Source organism: Prionailurus viverrinus, chromosome D3, assembly GCF_022837055.1.
Source record: "Prionailurus viverrinus isolate Anna chromosome D3, UM_Priviv_1.0, whole genome shotgun sequence".
NCBI lineage: Eukaryota > Metazoa > Chordata > Mammalia > Carnivora > Felidae > Prionailurus > Prionailurus viverrinus.
Genome location: NC_062572.1, coordinates 50,696,718 through 50,721,271, shown reverse-complemented (window position 1 = coordinate 50,721,271; position 24,554 = coordinate 50,696,718). Strand labels below are relative to the sequence as shown.

At 37.0% G+C, this 24,554-nt stretch overlaps 1 protein-coding gene across 1 annotated transcript in view; it reads left to right on the top strand.

Annotated features, from left to right (window-relative positions):
* CHST9 (carbohydrate sulfotransferase 9) overlaps positions 1–24,554 on the top strand; it is a 243,915-nt gene that overhangs the window by 17,486 nt on the left and 201,875 nt on the right. Inside the window, exon 2 of the mRNA XM_047828193.1 lies at positions 23,458–23,668. Within this exon, the coding sequence (XP_047684149.1) occupies positions 23,548–23,668 (121 nt within the window). The 5' untranslated portion in view covers positions 23,458–23,547. The remainder of the gene's footprint in view (positions 1–23,457; positions 23,669–24,554) is intronic.

Genomic DNA, 24,554 nt, shown 5'->3' with positions numbered 1-24,554 from the left:
CCACATTAATGTCCAGTTATTCCAACATAATTTGTTAAAAAAAAAAAACCTATCTTTGTTTTATTGAATTTACTCCCTTGTCAAGAACCAGATGACTATATTTAAAGGGGTCTAATACGGGTTTTCTATTCTGTTCCATTGACTTATTTTTCTGTTCTTTCCCCATATCATGATGTCTGGATTATTGTAGCTTTACATTAAGTCTTGAAGTTGAGTAATGTCCCAGTCTTCCAACTTTGTTCTTCCTCTTAAATATTGTCTTGACTATTTGAGTCTTTTGCCTGTCATATAATCTTTAGAATCAACTTGTTGGTATCCACAAAGAATTCACTGAGATTTTTTATTGGAATTGCATTGAATCTATAGATCAAGTTGGGAGGAACTGATATCTTGACAATATTGAGTATTCCTATCCATAACATAGAATATCACTCCACATATTTAGTGCTGTGATTTCTTTTGTCAGAATTTTGTAGTTTTCTTCTACAAGATCTTCAGATCTTACACATATTTTGTTATATTTATACCGAAGTATTTAATTTGGGGGTGGGGGCAACTGATACAAATAACATTTTGTTTTTCATTTCAAATTTCACTTGTTCATTGCTAATATGTAGTAACAGTGATTAACTTTTGTATATTTTGTGTATTAACCTAACCTACAATCTTAATCATTTATTAGTTCCAGGAGGTTTTTTTGTCTTTTTTTTTCTACGTAGATGATGATCATGTCATCTGCAAACAAAGACAGTTTTATGTCTTCCTTACCAACCTGTATACCTTTTATTTCCTTTTTTAAAATCTTACTGTATTAACCAGGGTTTCCAATATGATGTTGAAAAGCAGTGATGAGAGGAGACATCCTTGCCTTGTTCCTGATCTTAGCAGGAAAGCCTTGAGTTCTTGAGTAATGTTAGCTGAAGGGTTTTCATAGATATATTTTTATCAAGTTAAGGAAGTTCTCTATCTCTCATTTACTGAGAATTTTTATCATGGAGTTGGAGTTTCTCAAGTGCTTTTTCTGCATCTATTAATACAGTCGTGTGATTTTTCTTTTTTAGCCTGTTGATGTGATGGGTTACATTAATTGATTTTCAAAATGTTAAATCAGCCTTGCAGATGTGGGATAAATTCTACTTGGTCATTGTGTATAATTATTTTTATACATTGTTGGATTTGATTTGGTAATACTTTGTTAAAAATTTTTGCGTCTATTCTCGTCAGAGATACTGCTCTGTAAATTTTCTTTTCCTGTAATGGCTTTGTTTGGTTTTGGTATTAGGGTAATGCTGACCTCATAGACAGAGTTAGAGATTATTCCCTACCTCTGTCTTCTGACAGAAAATGTAAAGAATTGGTATAATTTCTACCTTTGGTGTCTGGTAGAATTCACCCAGTGAACCCATCTGGGCCTGGTGCTTTCTGTTTTGGAAGGTTACTAACTATTGATTCAATTTCTTTAATGGATATAGGCCTATTAGGATTGACTATTTATTTCTTCTTGTGTGAATTTTGGCAGATTGTGTCTTTCGAAGAATTAATCCACTTTGTTTAGGTTATCAAATCTGTGGGCATGGAGTTGTTCATAACATTTCTTTATTTGCTTTTAATTTCCACGGGATATATATTGATGTTCTCTCTTTTATTTCTGATATTAGCCATGTTTCCTGTGTCTTTTTTTTCTTAATTAGTCTGGCTAGAAACTTTTTTATTTCATTGATCTTTTCATAGAACCAGCTTGTGGTTTTGTTGATTTTCTCTATTGATTTCCTGTTTTAAATTTCGTTGATTTCTGTTCTAATTTTTATTACTTCTTTTCTTTTACTTACTTTGGAATTAATGTGCTCTTCTTTTTCTAATTTTCTACGTAGGAACTTAGATGTTTGATTTTGGATAATGTATTCATTCAGTGCTTTAAGTTTCTCTCTAAGTACTTATTTTCTGGCATACCACAAATTTTGATAAGTTGTATTTTTGTTTTCATTTAGTTCAAAATATTAGGTTTCTCTTGTGATTTCTTCTTTGACCTACATGTTATTTAGAGATGTGTTGTTTAATCTCAAAGTACTTTGGAATTTCCCAGCCATCTTTCTATTATTGATTTGTGGTTTAATTCCACTGTGATGTGAAAGCAGACAGTCTATGATTTCTATTCTTTTAAAAATTTTAATGCCTGTTTTATGGCTCAGAATGTGGCTTATCTTGGTAAATGTTCCATGTACACTTGAGAAGAATGTGTATTTTGCTATTGTTGAATGAAGTACTATCGCTGTCCATTATATCCAGTTGACTCATGATATTATTTAACTATGCCTTTAATGATTTTTTTGCCTCCTGGATCTGCACATTTCTGATAGAAATATATATATATATATATATATATATATATATATATATATATATATTAAGGGTTGTTATGTCTTATTGGAAAATTGACCTGTTTACTGTTATGTTATGCCCCTCTTTATCTCTGATATCTTTCGTTGCAGTGAAGTCACAAGCAACTTAACTAGATGTTTTGATCAGAGTATCACAGGGCTATACTCAAGCTCTTGGCTGGGCTGCATTCTCATCTGAAGCCCAATGTCTTCTAAGCTTGTTGAGCTTATTGTCAGAGTTCACTTCTTATAGCCATAGGACTAAGAGCCTCAGTTCCTAAAGGCCACCCCTCTGCATAAGAAGTTCATAGCTAGCTTTTTGCTTCTTCAAAGCCAGTAGGAGAGCATCTCTAGCTCCAGGGAAGTCTTGGACTTCTTTTAAAGGGATCCCCTGCTTAAGTCCTACCTACCCAAGATACTCTCCATTTTATTTTATCTTTTTTTGTTGTGTACAACATGATGATTTGATGTACATATACATTGTGAAATGATTATCACAGTCAGGTTAATTATTATATCTATCACCTCACATAGGTACCTTTTCTGTGTATGTATGGTAAGAATGCTTAAGATCTACTCTCTTAGCAATTTTTAAGTACACAATATAGTGTCATTAACTATAGTCACCATGGTATACATTAGATCCCCCAAACTTACTTATCTTATAACTGAGGGCTTTAGCACTTTGAACAGCAACTCCCCATTTTCCTAACCCCTCAGCCTCTGGTAACCACTGTTCTGGTCTGTTTCTGCGAGTTCTTTTTTTGTTGTTATTTGGTGTTGTTTTTGTTTGTTTGTTTTTTAGATTCCCTACAAAAGTGAGACTATATAGTACTTGGCTTTCTCTGTCTGTCTTATTTCACTTAGCATGATGTCCTCCAAGTTCATCTATGTTGTCATAAACAGTGGGATTTCCTTCTTTTTTCATGACGGAAGCAATCTCTCTTCTAATTAATTTAAGACAACTGATTTAGGACATTAATTCTATAAAATAGCTTTACCTTTTTCATATGCTACCCATTAGAAGCAAATTAAGATCTTGTTCACAAATAAGGGGAGGAAATTATACAGGGCTGGGCCTATCGGGATTTCGCTTAGAATTCTGTCTACCACAGAGATCTTGACTTGTATGTTTAACTCCCTACCTATATCCAACATTCTCTACGTTGCCCCTTACTTTTACCATTTGTCACAGTTTGCAATCATATGTATAATTTGTTTTAACTTGTTTTCTTGCCTTTTCCCAGCTTACTTTTATGTCCCAGTACCTAAAGAAGATCTGTCAAATAACATTCTCAAAATACACATGATAAATGACTGAAGTGTTGTTATTGTCATCAGTATGGGCTAGAGTGGTTCCAAGGCTTTATGAGATATGTTGGCCTTGAGCTGTTCATTTATAGGATAGAGCGTCAAAAAAGAAGAAAGTACCAAAATAGATGTTGTAAAGAGAAAAAAACAAACTGATGGATGTATAGATGGGCAGGGAGTGCTCAGGAATCAGTAGACCAGAGAAGGGGCTTTCTGTTGGGGGGCAGCAGGAAATTAGGTTGCAGAGGTATAGTGACTGCCTTATAAAGAGTCTAAAAGGCAGATAGAGGTATTTCCACTTTAGTTCAACAACAACAGCAACAAACAACAACAAGCAACAAAAAACAAGCCAAAATTTAATGGCTTTTTAAGCAAAGGAAAATCATTTAATAAACAATAGTCAGGAGAGACTGATGAAGCAGCATTATTTGTGTTGAATTGAAGAGATTATCTAGAGATAAGTTATCTACACAGGAGTCTTTTTATTCATTTATTCCATACATCTTTATATACCACTCACTATACCTAAGGCACTGTGTTAAGCATGTGGGATACCATGAACAGCATCACTTCAAAGATGAGTCCTAAGGAGCAAGCAAGGACCAGCTTGAGGTTGGCAGAGGATCTGAAAAAGAAAGGAAAGAATGTTTGTGTGCCCACAGACAAGAATGAATGCAGTTAGTTTTCAAGAATTTAAATAATTTATCCCACCTTAAGAGTAGAGTTTGAGATCAAGGTATGAGTGATAAAACTAAAGAAGTAATCAAAATCTAGATTAGGAAGGGCCGTGTTTGTTAGTATAAGAAATTTGGAACAGTTATTAAGTATGAGGAATGGTAAAATATATAATGAAATATCAGGTAGACATTTAAAAATGTGAAAGCAGAATAGGTGAGTTATATTAGAACTGGAACATGGGTTAAACTTTTCATCTTTACAGAAATTAGATCATTTCATGGGGGACTGAGCAGAAAAGAGAAAGCAGAACTCCAGGAAGAAAAAAAAGAGAAATGGGTGAGATTGTTAAAGGTTGAACAAGCGATAATCACCATAGGAGCCAGAGATGTGAGACCTTTGAGAATGGTCAACAGGTCAATGGAGGAAATGGTCAGGAACATAGAGGACATATTTTGTAATAGCAAGAAAGAAATAACTTGTAGCTATAAAAAGGAGGTTTTCTGTGGTTTTCTGGATGACCAAATAACAGATAATCAGAATATTTCAGTTTTGATGTCCACTTTTGTAAGTTCCTAAGATGTGGGTAAATGTTATAAAAGGATTTCCCTATGTTGGAGAAAATAGGATATTTTCTTAAGACAAATAACCCCTTATATCTTAGTTCGGTTTTTCATTTATTTAGTCAGCTCTGATTTTTGGTAACAAACAAAAAAGTAAATGAGCTCATTTTGAGCAAATTTTAAGAAATCTCATAATTTTGGCATCACTGTATTTGAGGGGTACACTTAAGTTTAGTGGAAAGAATATAATTTGGGGACAGATGAACTTAAATTTGGATTCTGGTTCTGCCAGTTATTAGTCATGTGAACTTCCATATTTTGGTATTACTTCCTTGTCTCTAAACAATACCTACATTTTTGAACTTGATATTTTAGTTTTAGGCCTTATTTCTATTGACTTTCTACCACAATGCAAGTCCTTTTTCCTTCCTCATTTTAGCACACACATTGGTCCTTGACCCCCCTATCCTACTATCCTCCCAAATGTAGTGATAGCATTTTGTTTACATATTCAGTGCTTTCTTTATCATGGATGTCTATATGTTATCCACAGTGTAGCCATGCATTTCAATCTCATTTTTTCCTTTCCTACATTTTCTATTTTCCCTAAAGTTAATAGTGTCATGCTCTTTTATTTGCTTCATGTTCTGTTCTTATCACTGATTTGGTCAAACTTCATCATTGTTTAAATTTCCTCTCTAGATGTTCAGACAAATCAGCTAGTCTACCAGTTGTATCTTTCTAAAAAGTTTCTTCCAAACCTCTCTTCTGCTCCATTGTGAACTGCTTACCCTCTACACCTATTACACAGCTTTTATCCTTTTGCTACTAATCAGAAACTTCTCTCATGTCATCTCTCTCCTTTTCTGGACCTACAGTTTTCTGTATCCCATTTCTTCTTATGCCCTTGCTTCATCAGGTCCTCTCCTTTGGAGAGGTAAGTTTTTTTGAGAACTTGCCTGAAAATATTTGTTCTACCCACACCTTTGATGAGGCTTTGATAGAATTTGGCAGCATTTAAGAATTTTAAGTGAAAATGATTTTCTTTGAGAATTTTGAAGACATTCTTGTTCCATTGCCTTATTCTGGATTCCAGTGTTGCTGTCAACAAGCCCGACATCATTGTTATTCTTGATCCCCTGGATGTGATCCATTTGTTTCTCTCTGATAACACTTGGAATCTTTACTTTATTCCTAGTGTTCTGAACTGTCAGCATGATCTCCCTTGATATGTTTATTTCATCATTGTGCCAAGTACTTGAGATCCCTTTAAATCTGCAAATTCATGTCCTTCCATTCCCTGGAATTTTCTTGAATTCTATCGCTAATGATCTATATTGTGTTTTCTCAGTTCTGTCTGGAACTCAAGTTATTCAGATGTTGAATCTCTTAGATTAAGAGATCAAAATATCTCTTAGATTTTTTTTTTTCCTGTCCAGTTTTCCATCTCTTTGTCCTTTTATTCTGCCTTCCAAGAACGCATCCTAACTTATCTTGTAGCCTGTAGGTTGGGTTTTCTTTTGGTTATATTTTTTATTTGCAAGAGTTTTGGCTTTTTGCCCCCATCTTGTTTTCCCATCTTTTTATTAAATATAATGACCTGCTTTGATGGAACCAATATATTTTCTTATGTCTCTAAGGATATAAAATATAGTTCATTTGAATTTGTTGTTTTGTTATTTAGTTTTGCTTTGTTTTTCCCCTGTTCTTTGCCTTGATTCTTTTCTGGTTATCTACTACCTCTCTCTTACCTTCCTTCTTCTAGGCAACATAGTGCACCTTTCCTAGGTATTATAGCACACAGCATCTTCTTTCTTGTTGGTATCTATGAAAACACTTTGAACTCAACATTTATAGTGTTTTTAGTTATCCCTCTTCTGCATGAATTTCATTTTCTAAAAATTCATTTTTTTCTCTGTCTTACAGTCATCTCCTCTTCCCTTATCTATATCTTTGTACATTTTTCCCCTAGTTTCTTTGCTTTTATTTTAGAAGAGTTTAGAGAGGAAATACATGAGTCAATCTGCCCCTATTTAACTAATCCTTGATTAATTAACTGAATTAATTAAAATCAACCAGTGCAATAATAGCAGTAAAAGCATCTCTAATTATTCATAATTTTGTACTATTCTTAAAGTTTTACAATACTTTTTTTTACATGTTTTGTTGTGTTTCCTGCTTTTTTTTTATGAAATGCTAATTTTCAGTTATATATAATTCCTGCTTTGCTTTGTTGGCATCATTTCAGGCTTCCCAACGTATCTGTACTTATTTCAATAACTACCTTAGGCAGTCCTTTTGATATTGTAATATGAGCACTATTTTTGTGGTGTGTTCTTTTGAAAATGCCTTAAGAGCCTACTATATGATTTTTGTCAGTAGATATTTTTGCAGATTTATTTTCCTTTTTTAAACTAAGATTTGTAGATTAGCACCTCTGCTGTTTTAGTTCATGTTATTTCTCTATTAAACGGTTGCAGACTAAGCACAGATGGGCTAGAATGTGAAACAAAAGAGAGAGGGAGCACATAGGAGAATTTAATAAATATTTGCATGAGATTGCTTGGAGCTAGCCATGAGTGCTTGGCTTACAAACTACTATCTGTAAGAAACAGATCATATTCCTTTTAGAATATATATGTATTGCTAGTGTTTTATAGACCTTTCTGTTAGCCATAGAATTTTACTATTTTATGGGAGCAGTATTATCCTTTCCATAAGATACATTGTACAAAAGCAACACATCAGGTGCCCGGATAATACATAATGAAGGGGAAAAAAATCAATCATCCAAATAGTTATTGACTGTCTAGCTGATTAATCATTACAGAAATAACTACACAATATATCTAATGTAAGGAAGCAGGATAATCTATAAATATCATACCTTTACAAGGATTTTTTTGGTACTGTGATGAGCAGAAGGGAGGGATTTAGAAATAATGTAATATATAGGTGAAGACATGATATATAAAAGACATTTTATCTAGATGGCAGCTTGTAACAGTAGTATTTATCTGTGTTTTACTGTCTTACCATAAAATACGTACTTGAAAATATACCCAGACAATTTGTTGAATACACAGCAATGCCACCCTATTGTCTGAATGATTTATTACAAAAGTTTGTTGTGCTAGAAGTAGTCTTAACTATTTGACATTAGTTAAGTACAAATATTGCTATTTTACTGTACAAAGTAACATTTCAAAACCAGTTTAATCTATTTCGTTTTGTACTGTAGCTAGCATACAAATTGGGAACTACTGCCTACTCAGAAAAATAACTAACTCAGAAGATCAAAATGCCTTCCTAATGTTGTTACCTCTTTTTTTTCTTTTAATTTTTTTTTTAACATTTATTTAGTTTTGAAAGACAGAGACATAGCACTAGTAGGGGAGGGGCAGAGAGAGAGAGGGAGACACAGAATCTGAAGCAGGTTCCAGGCTCTGAGTTGTCTGCACAGAGCCTGACGCGGGGCTTGAACCCACAAACCATGAGATCATGACCTGAGCTGAAGCTGGACGCTTAACTGACTGAGCCACCCAGGCGCCCCATGTTCTGTTATCTCTTAAAATATGCCAGGTTTGGTTTGCTTTCTGCCTTTTTTTTTTTTTGAGGTCTTTTGGAAGTAGATATATCACCATGAAACTTGTAAAATTCTCTCTTTTCTCCCCCCCACCCCCCTCACTTTTTTCTCTCTCTCTTGCATTACTCTATTTTTGGATTATACTACTTGTCCAGTTTGGTGACCCATGAAACTCACCAGATTATGTATTTCCCATATACATTGGACTATCTCCCTGAGAAGCAACTCCATTAGTCAACATGAAAAACTCATGTCTTGCTATCATTAAAACAGAAAACAAATATTTATATTAGCATATATGGCTTATTTACATAATACTCAAAGTACTTTGTTATTTACAGGTGCTGTTCATTATTATTCAAGGGCATATGAATGACATTTGTGTGTGTAACAACTGTCCTCCCTACCATGCGCTAAAATCCATACACTTGTTCTCTTCTGACACTTCAGACTAATGGTTGGAATAGTAGATTTCCATCTTGCAATTCCTCTCCTCAAAATCCTTTGGTCCTTTTTGATCTTCTCTCAGTGATTTCCACATTGATCAAATCATCTTTTCTGGTCTCCTGATTGCCATTTTGGGGGAGAACCATATTTCATAGTTAATGATTATTCCTATTATTTCTTAAATATTTACTTATGAATATTTATTAAATATTTATTATTTATTATTATTTAATAGTGTTCTTTCTTGGCTTTGTGATTGCATGTTCTTTATGACATGTCTTATTTCACAATCCTTTCCTTTGAAATTTTTTGGAAGGTCTTTCTATTCTCCTTTTATTTGGACTGAAGGAAACCCCTGAGGCTCTAACCTATAACCTGTTTTATTTATACAAGTTTAGCTATTATTTTTGTGGTACAAATCCTCATAACACTATCCATGCACCCAATCATGCTGAGGTTATTGTATCTATTGTATCTACTTCTGAGCCCTGCGTTTAAAGAAAAGCATTAACAAACTCAGATGTGTCTGCAGGAGGATGATTAAATTGATTGAAAGCTCCTAAACCCTGTCCTGTAAGGAATGGCTGAAGGAATTGTGTATATTTATTGTTTATCCCAGAGTAAAAAAGATTAAGGGCAGACAGGATAATTGTTTTCAATAATTGGAAACTCTGTCATGTAAAGGAGAACAGATTTGTTATGAGTTGTTCTAGAAGGCTCTACTAGAACCAACCTGTGTTAAGTTATGAGGAGGTAGGTTCAAATATTCTCTGATGAATATCAGAGATTAAACCTTCTTCATTTTGGCTTTGCCTACAGTATCTGGCACAGGGCCTTAGCTGTATTTGGACCGAATGGATGTTTATTGATTGGATTGAATTGGCTTGAATTGAAAGAATAAACCTGTCTAACAGCAAAAACAGACTGCCTTTTTTTAATTAATTTTATTTTTTTAATTTACATCCAAATTAGTTAGCATATAGTGCAACAATGATTTCGGGAGTAGATACAGACTGCCTCTTAAAGTAAAAATACCCACTCTTTCAACAAATACTTATTGATCAACTATAGCACAAGTGTCCCTGTGCTGGGCATATGTAAAATGTGAAGATATTAACAGCTTAACATTGCAGAATGTGTCTATGGGCCAAGCGTTCTTCTAAATATTTTTCACGTATTAACTTATTTCACAGCAACCACACATGGTGGGTATTTTTATTATCTCCAGTTTAGATGTGAGGAAACTGAGGCACATAAAGTTTACATGATAAGCCATGTCACAGAACTGGGAAATCTTCAAGCTGTGATTTGCACCCAGGCATTCAGGCTCCAAAATCTTCATATTTAACTACGACGTAGTACACAGTAGCATAGTAATGTATGTATTTGTATGTTATCAAAGTAACTACATATTCAACTTACGCTACAGTAAATTGCCTCTAGTAATGAAAGACAAGAGGATGTTCACAAACAAAAAGACAGAGGAGTTTTGGATTGGAATGTAATGTAGTCCAATCCCTGCCTAAGGATTTCCAAATTGAATGATCTTCCCAGAGTGCAAGCCTGATCACTCCACTCCCTTCAGCCCTGTCCTTGGCTCTCCCATGTCCACAGGACAGATCTGATCACCCTCTGTGATGTGTCTCCACCTGTACCTCTCACCTCATCTTACTGAACCCTGCATCAGACCGTGTGGTTATGTAGGCCTGTCCTGCAGATTTCTTGTCTGGGAAAATAACAGAGTTATTACAAGAATTAAATTAAATAGTCAATATAAAATGCTTCGAAAGTGCCTGGAATGTACTAACTGCTCAGAAAATGTTCGTATTTCCATTTCCATTTATTTCTGAGTATGCTGCAAAAAATGCTACACTCCACATATGGCTGATTGCTTAGTTCTCTTATTGTACTCAGACTTGCCTTGTAGTAGATTGAAAAATAAAAGGAAATTTATGGGTTCTCCTAATTTACAAATTCAGAGGCGGAGTGAGTACAGTCAAGGTCCTGTTGGAACTTTTCAGTTTTCTCAGCTTTGCCTTCCTTTCTGTGGCCTTGTTTTTCACACTGGCTTCTGTCAGGGCAGAGGCTGCCAGCAGCCGTGTGAACTATGAGCTTCCTTATTCACATTCATGGGGAGAGAAAATATCATTTCCCATGACCATCCAACCAAAGCTCTAGGCTTTGCTCTGATTGGACCATCCGTGAAACAATCGCTGTGGGCACGGAAAGCCGGGTCACCTGGTATAGTGGGTTGAATGGTGATCCCCCCAAAGATATGTCTATGTCCTAACTCCCTGAATCTGTGACCGTATCTGGAAAAAGGTTTTTGCTGATATAATTAAATTAAGGGTCTCGAGATCAACTCATATTGGATTGTCTGCATGGACCCTAAATCCAATGACAAGTATCCTTATAGATCACATGGAGGAGAAGGCCATGGGACACTGGAAACAGAGTGGAGCCACCAGAAGCCAGGAAGGATTCTCCCAGAGAGCCTCCAGGGGAAGTAGGGCCCTGACTACACATTGACTTTGGACTTCCAGCCTCCAGAAATGTGACAGAATAAATTCCTGTTGTTTTAAGCCACCAAGTTTGTAGTCATTTGCTATGGCAGCCACAGGAAACGAAGGTTCTGACCGGGAACATAGGATTAATTTCCTGTTAGGATTACACTATTTTGGGTTCATCGTTGGAGCTGGAGGTGAGGACTGTCTGTTCCAAAACTGTGTGGCTTCCAGACAGAGAAGCAGAATGGACGGCAGGGAGGCACTACAGTATCCACTTGAATATTCTTCCATTCCACTACTTACTTGTAACCCGCCCATTTCTGTTGGTTGCACCACAAATGATCCCAGTTGTGGACTGAAAGCCATCTGTGAGGCAGCACTTCTTACGTTACATTATTAACTACTATAATAACTAACACTCACTCATTTTATTGGACTTGCTAACTCCTTCACCTTATCTGATATAATCCCTTGCCGCCGATGACTGCTTCAAATCACCTCCAATGTGACCACTCAAATTGCCATTTTCTTTATCACCATGGCCAAATCCCAGGACTCCAGAAAACTTTCCCAGGCCTTCCTCTATCCTCATAGGTCCCTTTAATAAAACAGAATTTGGCTGTGTATGTGTTACTTAATGTGATCCTGATGACTCCCGACTGGCATGTAAATATATACTACAAGTTCCTATGACATAAACAAATATAATATTTCTGTGTCATCTGTACGTAACACTTTAGAATGGGGCGCAAGTAAAAGTGGGAGAGAGGAGATGAACAATTGATTTAACAATAGCCTCTGTAAGTGGCTTCCCCCCTCTCTTTTTAAAAAAAAATTTTTTTTTAACGTTTATTTATTTTTGAGACAGAGACAGAGCATGAATGGGGGAGGGGCAAAAAGAGAGGGAGACACAGAATCCGAAGCAGGCTCCAGGCTCTGAGCTGTCAGCACAGAGCCCGACGCAGGGCTTGAACCCACGGACTGCAGGATCATGACCTGAGCCGAAATCGGACACTTAACCGACTGAGCCACCCAGGTGCCCCTGGTTTCCCCCCTCTCTAATACAAATGTTTGTATTAAGTATATGTGTGCAAGGGCGTTTGCTTTTAGTCTCATATAGTCTCTAAAGATAGATTTTTGTTGCCTGAAAACAAACAAACAAATCTGCACTGGACACTGGGATATATAATCTGAGCTTAAAACTTTTTCTTCTAAAACAAAGGATTATAAGGGCAAAGCTTTGTCTTCTTAAAAACTTTAATCATAATTAAATTTTCATTACAACAGCTAAAAGTAGAAGGTACCTGTTAAATTATACAGGAAATCAAAGTAACAAAATTCATAAGGCAGCACCTATAAATTAGTGTCTAGTAAAGGAATCTGTTTTTGTGTTCCGTGTGACAAAACAGAACAAAAAACTTGAACAATTGAGCTATTACAGAAATAGACCAAGAAACACTATACTTGAGAAACCATGCAAAAGATATTTGAAAAAATCAGTATTATTCTACCCATTCATAGCAATTTCACAAACTGTCTTCTTTTAAAAGGTACTGTAGTAGTTGTCATTGCCCTATAACAGATTTTAGCAAATTTAGTGGTTTAAACAGCACAAATATATGATCCTGAAGTTCTGTGTGTAGTGTGACACAGACTAATATCAAGGTGCCGGTCGGTAGGTCCATGTTGCTTTCTGCAGTTTCCAGGGGGGATCCATTTTCTTTCTTGTCTTTGTGAGGCCACCTGCATTCCTGGTTCCCTTCCTCCATTTCCACCATCTCCAAAGCTACCAAAGGCTGGTTGAGTTCTCCCATCATGTCACTCTGACCTCCTCGGCTGCTCCCCTCTTACACTTATGAGGACCCCTGTGGTTACATTGGCCCCACCCAGCTAATCCAGAATAATCTCCCTAAATAAATCGGATGATTAGCAAAACCTTCATTTCATCCGCAGCCCTAATTCCCCAGTGCCATGCAAGGTAACATATTCACAGTCTTCAATGATGAGGAGGTGTCTCTTTGGGGGAGGGGGCATTATTCTTCTGCCTTTAGCATGCACTGTTGTTAAGTTCCTGGTCTTGATAAATTGTTCTCTGGTTACATAAAATGTTATCATTGGAGGAAGCTGGGTAAAGGGTACACAGGGACTCTACTATTTTTTGCAACATTAATGTGACTCTAAAATTATTTCAAAATGATAAGTTTAAAAAATGTTTAAGGATTGAGTGAAAATATATAGAAATTGCTTATAGAATTTCAGAAATTGCACAGTAATAAAATGGATTAAAAGAGTTGTTTAACTTCTAAAATAGTAAATACATTAAGTAATAAATATAAATAAAGGTCACCTTTCTCATTCATTTCAGAGTAATTCAGTCAAGATTGATGGTTTTATGGTTGTTAACCATGAAAAAGGGTCTTTGCTGATGTATTTTACAATGACTAAATAAGATGGGTACTATCTACATTTTCTCCCTTTAAATAAAATATTGTCCATAATTGGCTAAATATCATTAGACTAAATACTACAATTTAATTTCACTATGGTTGATAAAGATAATATATTTTTAAAAATTTATATGCCCATAATAGCTATCACATAAAAACCTAATTTCCTTAAACCGGATTATCAAAATGCTTTATAATTATACACTGTTTTTACACTTTTCCAAAAGATCATCGCATATTCTGTTTTATTTAATATTTTCTAAAGCTATCAGATATATAGGGCATATTTCATTGTCCCATTTTTGCAGATAAAATTAAGTCTGAAAAGTTTGCATAGGGATTTCTGGTCAAGAGAAGAAAGTATGTTTATGTTTTGGTATTCCTAGTCTGCTCCCCAAAAAGGCCAATGGAAGATCACATTGAAGAAGAAGAAGAAGAAGAAGAAGAAGAAGAAGAAGAACATAAAACCAGACTCAATCAGGAACAGAAGTAAACAAGCAAAACTGGTGAAATAGGCAGAAATTATGAGTCTGTTAGGCTTTGGATGTGGAAGCTGCTGGCCTATCTGGGAGTTTAAATCCTGTGTGGGAACTGGTAGTTAGGCTTATTGACTGGAAGACAACTGCCCCACTATCACCCTAGATCAAAAACTCCAAGCCCACAGTAGTGAACCTTATCTCTGGATAGGAGCCCAAAGTACAATTTGGAGGCTACTGATAAGTAAGGAATGGCAAACAGACAAAAGATGGAGAAAAAGAGAAAAAGGAAAATAAGAATTTAAAAACTATTCCATCCAAAATGAGCTTACTCATAAGAATTCCAAGATCATGGGGGTGCCTGGGTGTCAGTTAAGGGTCCAACTTCGGCTCAGGTCATGATCTCACATCAACAGGGTTCAAGCCCACATTGGGCTCTGGACTGACAGCTCAAAGCCTGCAGCCTGCTTCAAATTCTCCATCTCCCTCTCTCTCTGCCCCTCCCCCACTCTCATTCTGTCTGTCAGTCTCTGTCTGTCTCTCTCACCCTCTCTCTAAAATAAATAAACATTAAAAAAATTTAATTCCAAGATCATGAATAAATCTATTGCTAAGAGATTTACAAGCAAAATTACAAGCAAAATTTAGTTTTTATTGTGCAATCTGACAAAAACTTTCAAATACATGTAAATAGTCAAAGAGTAAAGGATAGTTTCTAATTAAAGTGTATAAAACTCTCTGGTATGTGTGATTTAGCCAATACCACCAAGAAGTTCTCCATGAACACTGACCAGGTATCACATAAATTTAACTCAATTCTAACACTGTCTACCTGGAGATAGTGTCAGATCCCACAGGTTAAGGGCTCAGTTCTACAAGACCTTTTCACCCTACCGCCCCACACCCACCCATCCTCCACCTCCCCATCCCCCCTACTCCCACACCTTGGGCTTCAGATGCCAGTCACAAGCCCAGATTGTTACTTATACCTCTGACCAACTAGCTATAGATTGGAAGATCCCACAACCCTCTCCTCAGGTTCCATTAATTTGCTAGAGAAGCTCACTGGACTCAGAGAAACATTTTACTTACTGGATTACTGGTTTATTATAAAAGAATTTATAAAGGATAGAGATGAATAGCCAGACATCAGGCAAAGGTCAGGAACTTTTGTCCCCACAGAACTGAAGTGTGTCACATTCTTGTGGATGCATTCCGGTTCATCAACCTGAAAGCTCTCTGAACCGTGTTGTTTTGGGTTTTATGGTGCCTTCTAATATTACATAGGCACAATTAATTAGATCATTGGCCACTGGTAATTAATTCAACTCTAACACCTCACCTGTCTCCACAAGTCAGGGGTTCGGACTGAAAGTTCCAGGTCTCTGTCAAGGTTGGTTCCCTTGGCAACCTGCACCCACCTTTGGGCTCTGCAAAAGTCAGCTTATTAACATAACAAAAGACACCTTTATCACTTATCACTGAGGAAAAGTCCGGGTCTTAGGAGCTCTGTGTGAAAAAACAGAGAGGAAGACCAAATATATATTTTCTATTATAAATAACAACATCCCAAACATGAAAAGCAGAGAATAATTGTAACCAAACTCAGGGGGTTCACCACTTGGCGTGCACCAAGTTGAACACAACCCAAGGAAGTGTTGAAAGCAAAGAACTTTTTTATTACTTGTTACAAGTAAGGAGACTGGGAGAGTTTTCTCAAAGCACTGTCTCCCCATGGGGTTAGTACAAGATGATTTTATTCAGTGTATTAGGGAATGGAGGGAGCTTACATAAACACTTCAGTTCAATTGCGATCACCTAGCGCACGTCCCCATGCTAACGCCTACATCCTATGTTCAAAAATGATAGAAAACTTGCCCCATTGGAGGAGAGCTTAATATTATAAAGAGCTAAAAGTAACATCAGGACAACTCAGGGGGATTTCAGCTCCAATATAGCTAAAACTGGCTCATTTAAGAGCTATAGGATGAGACATACCTAGCAAGGGACTATCAGGTGTAACACCAAGTTGGGCATCTCCTTGGCTGGAACTGTTGGTTCTGCAAAACAAAACACATTCTTTCCCTGCCTTTGTCCCTTCTCCTCTCTTCTGCCAATAGCTTTCAGCCCTCTGATTTGCATAACTTCCTGTTGCATCCTAGCTAAAAAAATGAAACAAGAACAAATGGATATGGAAAAGGGGAAATTAGGATACTGTGAAAGTCTACAGTGTTGGGAAGAATACAATAGGCAGAATACATACTAGCATAGACAAAAATAGATTGGTAAATTAGAGAAGTAGCTCAGAAAAATTAACCCATATTACAGTTTAGAAAGAAAAAGAATGGTTCTTAGTTTCCAGAGTGCTGAGAGAGAAAATCATTTTTAACCTCAATTCATATTTAACCATACCATCATTCCAGAATGAGGACAAAAATAAGATAATTTTATACATACAAAATCTAAGGTAATGTAACTCTCAGATATCCACTAGCAGAAATATTTAAGGCTGTAGTTCAATAAGAAAGAAAGTGAACTAAGAAGGTATAGCCCTCAAAAATCAACACTAAATACAGAAATTGATAAAATACCAGCAACTTCAGTCACTTAATAATAAATATTGCTTTTAAATAATTGGATTTAAATAGAAAATCTCAGACATAATCAGGGTGAGGAAATAATTCAGTGTCTATTTAAAGCATGCTGAAGTTCCTGTAAAAGCTATAAACTTTATTAGAAAAATTCATACCTAAGAAAGTTTTATTTTTTAACTGCTTAGCTAACAGTAATAAAAATCTATGGATTCAAAGAAATCAGAAAGGAGCAGAGAACATTAGGTAACTTTAGGAAAACTGTAAGTCTAACACAAGGAGGAGAAAAAAACATTTAAAAAAGGTATAAAATCAATTTAAATTACAAAATATTTAGAAGTGAATGACAACAAAACTACTACACCTAAAGGTGTAGTTTGTAGTTGTAGAGGAAATTTGTGGCCTTATATAAATGTATTTTATGAAACAGAAGATCTAAAATACATGAACTGATTTTCAACTAAAAGACTGGAAAAAAACTCCAGATATCCCTAAGGAAAAGAAATAGAATAAGGAAAGATAGGAGAAGAAATCAGTGAAATAGAGAACAAGAACAAAAAAAGAGGGGGAAGACAGGAATTACAATATACTTTTAAATAAAACAGACAAATCTCTAGCAAGAATGATCAAAGCAAAAGGGCATAAATACATAACATTAAGAATGGAAAGGCGGCTATACCTAGAGCTATGAAAGATCTGTAAAATAATAAGAAAATCTCATGAACAGCTTATACTGATATACTTGGAAACCAAAAGGACATGATAATTCTGGAGGCAATATAATTTCCTAATGCTGACTAAAAAAGGTAGAATGAGGAATGAGTAAGCAAATAACCATTAACAGAATTAAATCAATAATCATATTCATTTTCCATCCCTCTAAGATAGGCCCAGATGTTTGCACAAAAGTATGACATTGGGCCAATAGAACAGAATAGTGTCTAGAAGCAGTAACAGACACATATAAAAATTTGAAATGTAACAAAATCAGCATTAAAAATCAGTAGTGCGGGGCACCTGGGTGGTTCAGTGGTTTAAGCATCCAACTTGGGCTCAGGTTATGATCTCGCGGGTTTGTAAGTTCAAGCCCTGCGTGGGGCTCTGTGCTGACAGCTCAGAGCCTGGAACCTGTTTTGGATTCTGTGTCTTCCTTTCTCTCTGCCGCTCCCCCGCTCACACTCTCTGCCTCAGTCTCTTTCTCACAAATAAACAGTAAATTTTTTTTTAAATCAGTAGTGAAATGATAACCTACTCAATTAATGGAGTTGGACAAATGTTGATATAGAATGGATACCTTACAACATACACAAAATAAATTCCAGGTGGATTCAAGTATTCAATGCAAAGCAGAACTTTAAAACTTTTGAAAGGAAATATAGAAGAATAATTTTAATATTTGAAGATAAGAAATATTATCTTGGAAAATTCATAAAGAACACAAACTTGGTGTCTCCCATTTCTACCATGCTTTGTGATTGCAAAGCTCCCCATAATGTGGTACATAACAAGTTTCCCTTTTTGGGTTTGGGGGGGCTTGTTTAGGTTCCATTATGAATGAAGTCATGCAGTATTTGTCCTTCTCTGTCTGGCTTATTCACTTAGCATAATGCCCTCAGGTTTCCTCCATGTTGTCCTAAATAGCAGGATCTCCTCAGGCTTTCAGTTGGGTCTGCCAAATGAGAGTCACTGACAAGGTAAGGGCAGGAAGAAATTGAGGATGGGTTAGTAATTCTTCTGGTTCCCTTAAAACCCCCTATAGCATGTTGTCTGTGTCCCTGTGCAATACGTGACAGCTCTTATCAGCCATTTCTCTCCTTCCAGCCCTGCTCCAGGGTCCAAAAATAGTTCTCTACTTTCTTTCTTCACTTCTAGGAGTGGTTGCTGTTACTCACCCTTAGGAACTACTCTATCCTTTGCTGGTTTCCCAAAACCCTGATTAGTCTTTAGGAATTATCCCATGACTAACCTCCCCACAATTTCATGAGCTTCAGTATATCCTTTCTTTCAAGACTCTAACTGATATATCAAGAAGGAAAGAATGACAAAATTTGATTTAAAACTTTTGCTTAATAAAACAACCACACCATCAGCAAAGGAAAGGAGCGGGGGAGGATAGAAGGAACAATAAGTCACAGACAGGAAGATTTTTGTAATGTCTGTAACTGACAAAGACCTGTCATCCAAACACATAAGGAACTACACATCAATAAGAAAAATGGGGAAGAGGTACAAACAGGAAATTCATAGAGGAGGGAACTAGAATAGGAAAAAAACAAAACAAAACAAAACAAAGTAAAAACCCAAGCAATTATAAAGTTTCAGTCCCTACACAACTTGAGAGCCTCATCACATCTTCTGCTTCCTGGGCACCTGTGGGTGGAGAGATGGCTGGGAGATAGGCACCTGAAGCAATCCAGAGGGCTCAGTCTTCAGGCTCATCAGGGAATGACAGCAATAGGGCAGTTGTGGGAGGGGTTACAGAGGAAGTCACTGAGGGAAGAGGTTCAGGAAAAGACCCAGGCTGGGTGGTATTAATGGAGTTGAGTTTCATGGGAGCCCGGGAGGAGATCCAGGCAAAGAAGTGTGGGTGGGGACAGATGACAGTAAACTTTGTTAGGGCAGGTGGTAAATTGAGAAAGGTCATCCCCAATGGTCTCTTATTTGCTCAGAGAATGGGAAAGAGAGAGAGAATGGCAAGGACTGCTGACATCGTGCAAAGGTGGAGGTTGAAGACAGACAATCTCCTGACTCAGCTCTTCTACACCAAATTACATCATTGTTCCAAACCAGCCTTTCTAAATTTCATGACTCCCTCCTTAAAATCATACACTTCTGCTCAACTGGACAACTTATAATTTCCTTTTAAATAAATTGCCTCCATCTAGTATTAGTATACTCAAGTCCCAAAATGCTTCTGTTGGTAACCAGGGTTATTTAAATTAATTTCTCCCATTTTACTGAGATATACCTGACATACAGCCCTGTGTAAGTTTAAGATGCTCAGCACCTTAAGAATGATAAGACTATACTGAGTAATATTCTTTATCCATTCATCCATCGATGGACGCATAGGTTATTTCCGTGTCTTGGCTATTGTAAATATGGCTGCTGTGAACGTGGGGGTGCAGATATCTCTTGACATTGTGTTTTCATTTCCTCCAGATAAATACCCAGAAGTCGAATTGTGGGATCATATGGTAGTTCTGTTTTTAATTTTTTGAGGACCCTCCACGCAGTTTTCCATAAGTGGCTGCACCAATTTACAATCCCACCACCAGTAGACAAGTGATCCCTTTTCTCCACGTCCATGTGAGCACTGGTTATCTGTCTTTTTCATGATGGCCATTCTAACAGGCTTGAGGAGATATCCCTCTGTGGTTTTGATTTGCATTTCCCTGATGATTACTGATGTTGAACATCTTAAAAGAGTAATCTTTTAAAGGGTTGGAAAAGAGATAATGCAGTGAAACAATTATTTGTGTGTATCTTTTATATTCATTTGGGACAAATCAATAGGATTTGCAAATAAAAATAGAAAAAAATTTTTAACAAAGTCACATAATTCCTCTTTCAGGATTCTAGTACAACTTAGACTAAGGATTTCCCAAGTACAACTAGAAAATTAGTTAATTTACCTGTATTTTGTTACTGGAGCTCCACATTGAGTTCAGTGCAACACACACTGTTGAGTACACACTGTTGGGTACCCGTTAGGTTCAAGGTACTGTGTTTATATGACTGGGGAGAGGAAGGAGTTGTATGAAATACAGGAAGCCTTTGACCATGGAAATGTTGTATAACGCTTGTACATAAAATAGCATTATTCCAAGTAATTTCAATCTCCAGTAGTCTGCACTTTTCCTGCAGGCATAGAGGTAGATGTATGATCTCCAAATAGGTGTGTTTTCCCATCACAACTGACCTTCAGGTTTGCTTAAAGCAATACTGCTGCTCCTCCCGCCTCACCTTTGTTTAATGAGAGCCATTTCCTAATGCCAACGTTGGGTTAATGGACTGAGATGGGAGAAAATCAAATGTATCTCTTCGTTTTACACCAGATTGCCTTTCTGCCTTGTGGCTTTAATCACTCAATCCTACTCACATCTGCCATAATAACAATTATGGGTTTTCTCCTGACTTCTTACCCAGGAGGGTATGTCAGCGTAGAGCAACATCTCCCGAAGAAAGGAAGGGCAAATTCTTCATCTCTTTCCAGCATCGTAGGTAATAATTTTCCTCTGCAAACCCTCAAGGACTACTTCTTTTGGCTTTCTCATCTACTATTCCCACAGGTTCGTGGCTCTGTTCTGATTTATGCGTTTTCTTCTATCCTCTTTCTTCTGAGATAAGTTTTAATTATGTAGACAGATTGTAAAAGTCTCTTTCTTCTTGTAAACAGCTATTTCTCGGTTAGTACTAGATTTTGTTTAACTGGTTTCCTCCTACCCGACTCTTCTCATGCACCCAGGAATTATGTCTGTTCATTGTTTAACTGCAGCATCAAGACAAGAGAAAGCTGGCTTCTCTTGGTTGCTTTCCTTGAGGGATTCAGTCTTGGAACACCTCAAATTGCAAATCTCCCTCGGGAACTGTTCTTTGTTGCATGTTTGGAAAGCCCGTAAGATTTTAGTTTAGAACCTATATAAGAGCGAGGTACCACCCGTCATATATAGCTGTATGATGATACTCTCAGTTCTATGTATTTAAAAGCTTACCCTACTATCAAAATCAAGAAAGTGCTTGAAATGCTCAAAAGCCCTCATGAAAATATTAGTAGTTGCCCCTTCCTCAGGGGATTCAAGACCAGTGGATTCTAGAAAGCTCCTCAGGTAATGCTGGCAACAAGCGCTCTTACTCTGGCCCCTTCTGGGTAATAATTAAAATATAAAGAGGGGCGCCTGGGTGGCTCAGTCGGTTAAGTGTCCAACTTCGGCTCAGGTCATGATCTCACGATTCATGAGTTCAAGCCCCACGTCGGGCTCTGTGCTGACAGCTCAGAGCCTGGAGCCTGTTTCCGATTCTGTGTCTCCCTCTCTCTGACCCTCCCCAGTTCATGCTCTGTCTCTCTCTGTCTCTAAAATAAATAAACGTTAAAATAAAATATAAAGAAAAAATGTATTTATAAAACAACTTTTTGTTGTTGTTCTGCATAAACATTTTTAACTATTTGTTGGATTTCTTTTTTCTAATCAGGGGATCACTCTACCACATTTCCTTATAATACAGATCTCATAGGTTACCTTTGAAGCCCACCATTTATGTGAAAACTGGTTTTGCCAAGAACAGCTCAATATTATCTTTTAACCAGCCAACAATTTTCCACAGCAGGCTTTTAACTTTTACCTTGCATCTCACCAAACACCTCTTCGAAAAGGCCAAATCGATATTCTCCTAGGAGTTTTTGAGGCATACTTGGAGAAAAAAGAGAGAGAACTTTTAGACACAGCAGTGTGTGTGATGTCCTCACAGTAAGGAAACATTCAGCTCATCCAAAGAGGGGGTGTGGTCTGTAGCCAAGGAAAAGGGCCATGGTCTTTGGCCAGTGTTAGATATAAAGCCATGACCTTGACCTCATTAGCTGGACTGTGGAACTCACCAGGCAGGCTGCTGCATATTTGCGTGGCAGTTCATGGGCAGCAGACCTTCTTACCTTGACTTTCGGTGAGAGTACCTAAGCATCCCGATATTGATGCAAGAGCGTATGTGTGTTTGTATTTGCCCAAAAGGAGAGTCTGCATTTTCGTTAGATTCTCAAACGTGGATGCAACTTACAAAAAGTAAAATGTTAAGATTACACTAAATGAGATTGTTGTAAAACAAAGTCATTTCAACATTTCTTTAAATAAAGTAACTTTTCATTGTGGAGGTGGATTTCTGTAATCTGAGGTACACATCTGTACTCCGTGTTATTGTGCGAGAAGCCTTTTAACTTTGACCTTTTAATATTTATCCTTTTAGGCGTTTGAGGGATTTTTAATGTACCCTTTCAGTTGGAGAAATCTATTACTTTTACATGAAAGGGAAATGATAGATTGAACCCTCCATTTTTGAACTGTATGTATTTTTCAGACATGAAGTGATTTTTCCCCTTTTTTTCTATGAACGTGTTTTTCAAAACTCCTTCAACAGTCTATCCTGATAGGTCTTCTTTCCCCTCACAGTCATCTTAAGGTCACTGGAACCTGCTTTACTCTACAATAGAGGGTGGCTTAAGCCTGTCTATACTGCCCCTAATTAAATGTGAAAGTGTTACTTATTAACTGTAGGATACGGTGAATTCCTTAGATTCTTTAGCTACAATAAAGCTCTATTATAGAAAATGGCCATTTTTAGGGACACGCTCCTACCATCTCTTCTGTCTTCTGAGTGTTATGGTTCACGTGAGCCCTCACCGTCACTGACATGCTGCATACTTATGCTGTGTTTGGGAAGATATGTCATCAGTAAGGTACAATGTGGATTTTTAATAATTCTAGGTTACTTCATGGAATGAGCACCTAGTAGAACAAGAAAGGATCAAAGCTCTATCGAAAAACAAATCATGTGGTCTTCAGAAATGAGGAGAAATGCAGCCATCTGAAATGGTCATGAACCCCAAACAAGTCTTCCTCTCGGTGCTGATATTTGGGGTAGCGGGGCTACTCCTGTTCATGTATTTGCAAGTCTGGATTGAAGAGCAACATACAGGTAACACATCAACCCTTTTCCCCTATTTTAATTATAATGGCCATTTTCAATTAAATAAGCTGTGATGTCTACAGAACTATATAGAAGGTCACCTTATTTCCAGCAACAGCAAAAATTAGACACAAATTAAAATCCCCAGCTCCTAAAAGAAAGGATAATTATGCAATTCTGGTGGGCATTTGCTCCGGGGCTTGGGATAACACTTGGAGTTTTTGTTACCTCAGTAGGGAGCAGCATGGCCTTTTAGCCCAGTAAGGACTGCTTGTGAAAAATTTGCCTGCTCAAATGTGTAGGGGTGCCTGGGTAAGCATCTGACTCTTGATTTTGGCTCAGGTCGTGATCTCACTGGTTCATGGGTTCAAGCCCTGCGTCGGGCTCTGCACTGACAGTATGGAGCCTGCTTGGGATTCTCTTTCTCCCTCTCTCTCTGCCCCTCCCCCGTTTGCTCTCTCAGTCTCTCTTTCAAAATAAATAAACTTAATAAAAAAATTTTTAAGTGTGTAGCATGGGTCCTACCTTTGGTGTGTCCACTAAGCATTGGGCACAAACGCAATGAGCTAAATATACAGCTAAATAACTTCTAAAATTCCTTCTTATTTTTTGTGTCAGTACTCAAAATGGCACATAAATTCTTTAATATCTTTACTATAAGGCAGGAGTTTACAAACCCTCTCTGTAAAAGATTGCATAGAAAATATTTTAGGCTTTGTAGACCCTGCCATTTCTTTCAAAACTACTCAACCATGCCAGTATGTCACATGAGCAACCCTACGTTACATGAACACAAATGGACCAGGCTGTGTTCCAATAAAACTTTATTTACAAAAACAGGGATTGGGCTGGATTTGGTCCACAAGTAGTAGTTTGCCAATCCCTGCCAAACTGG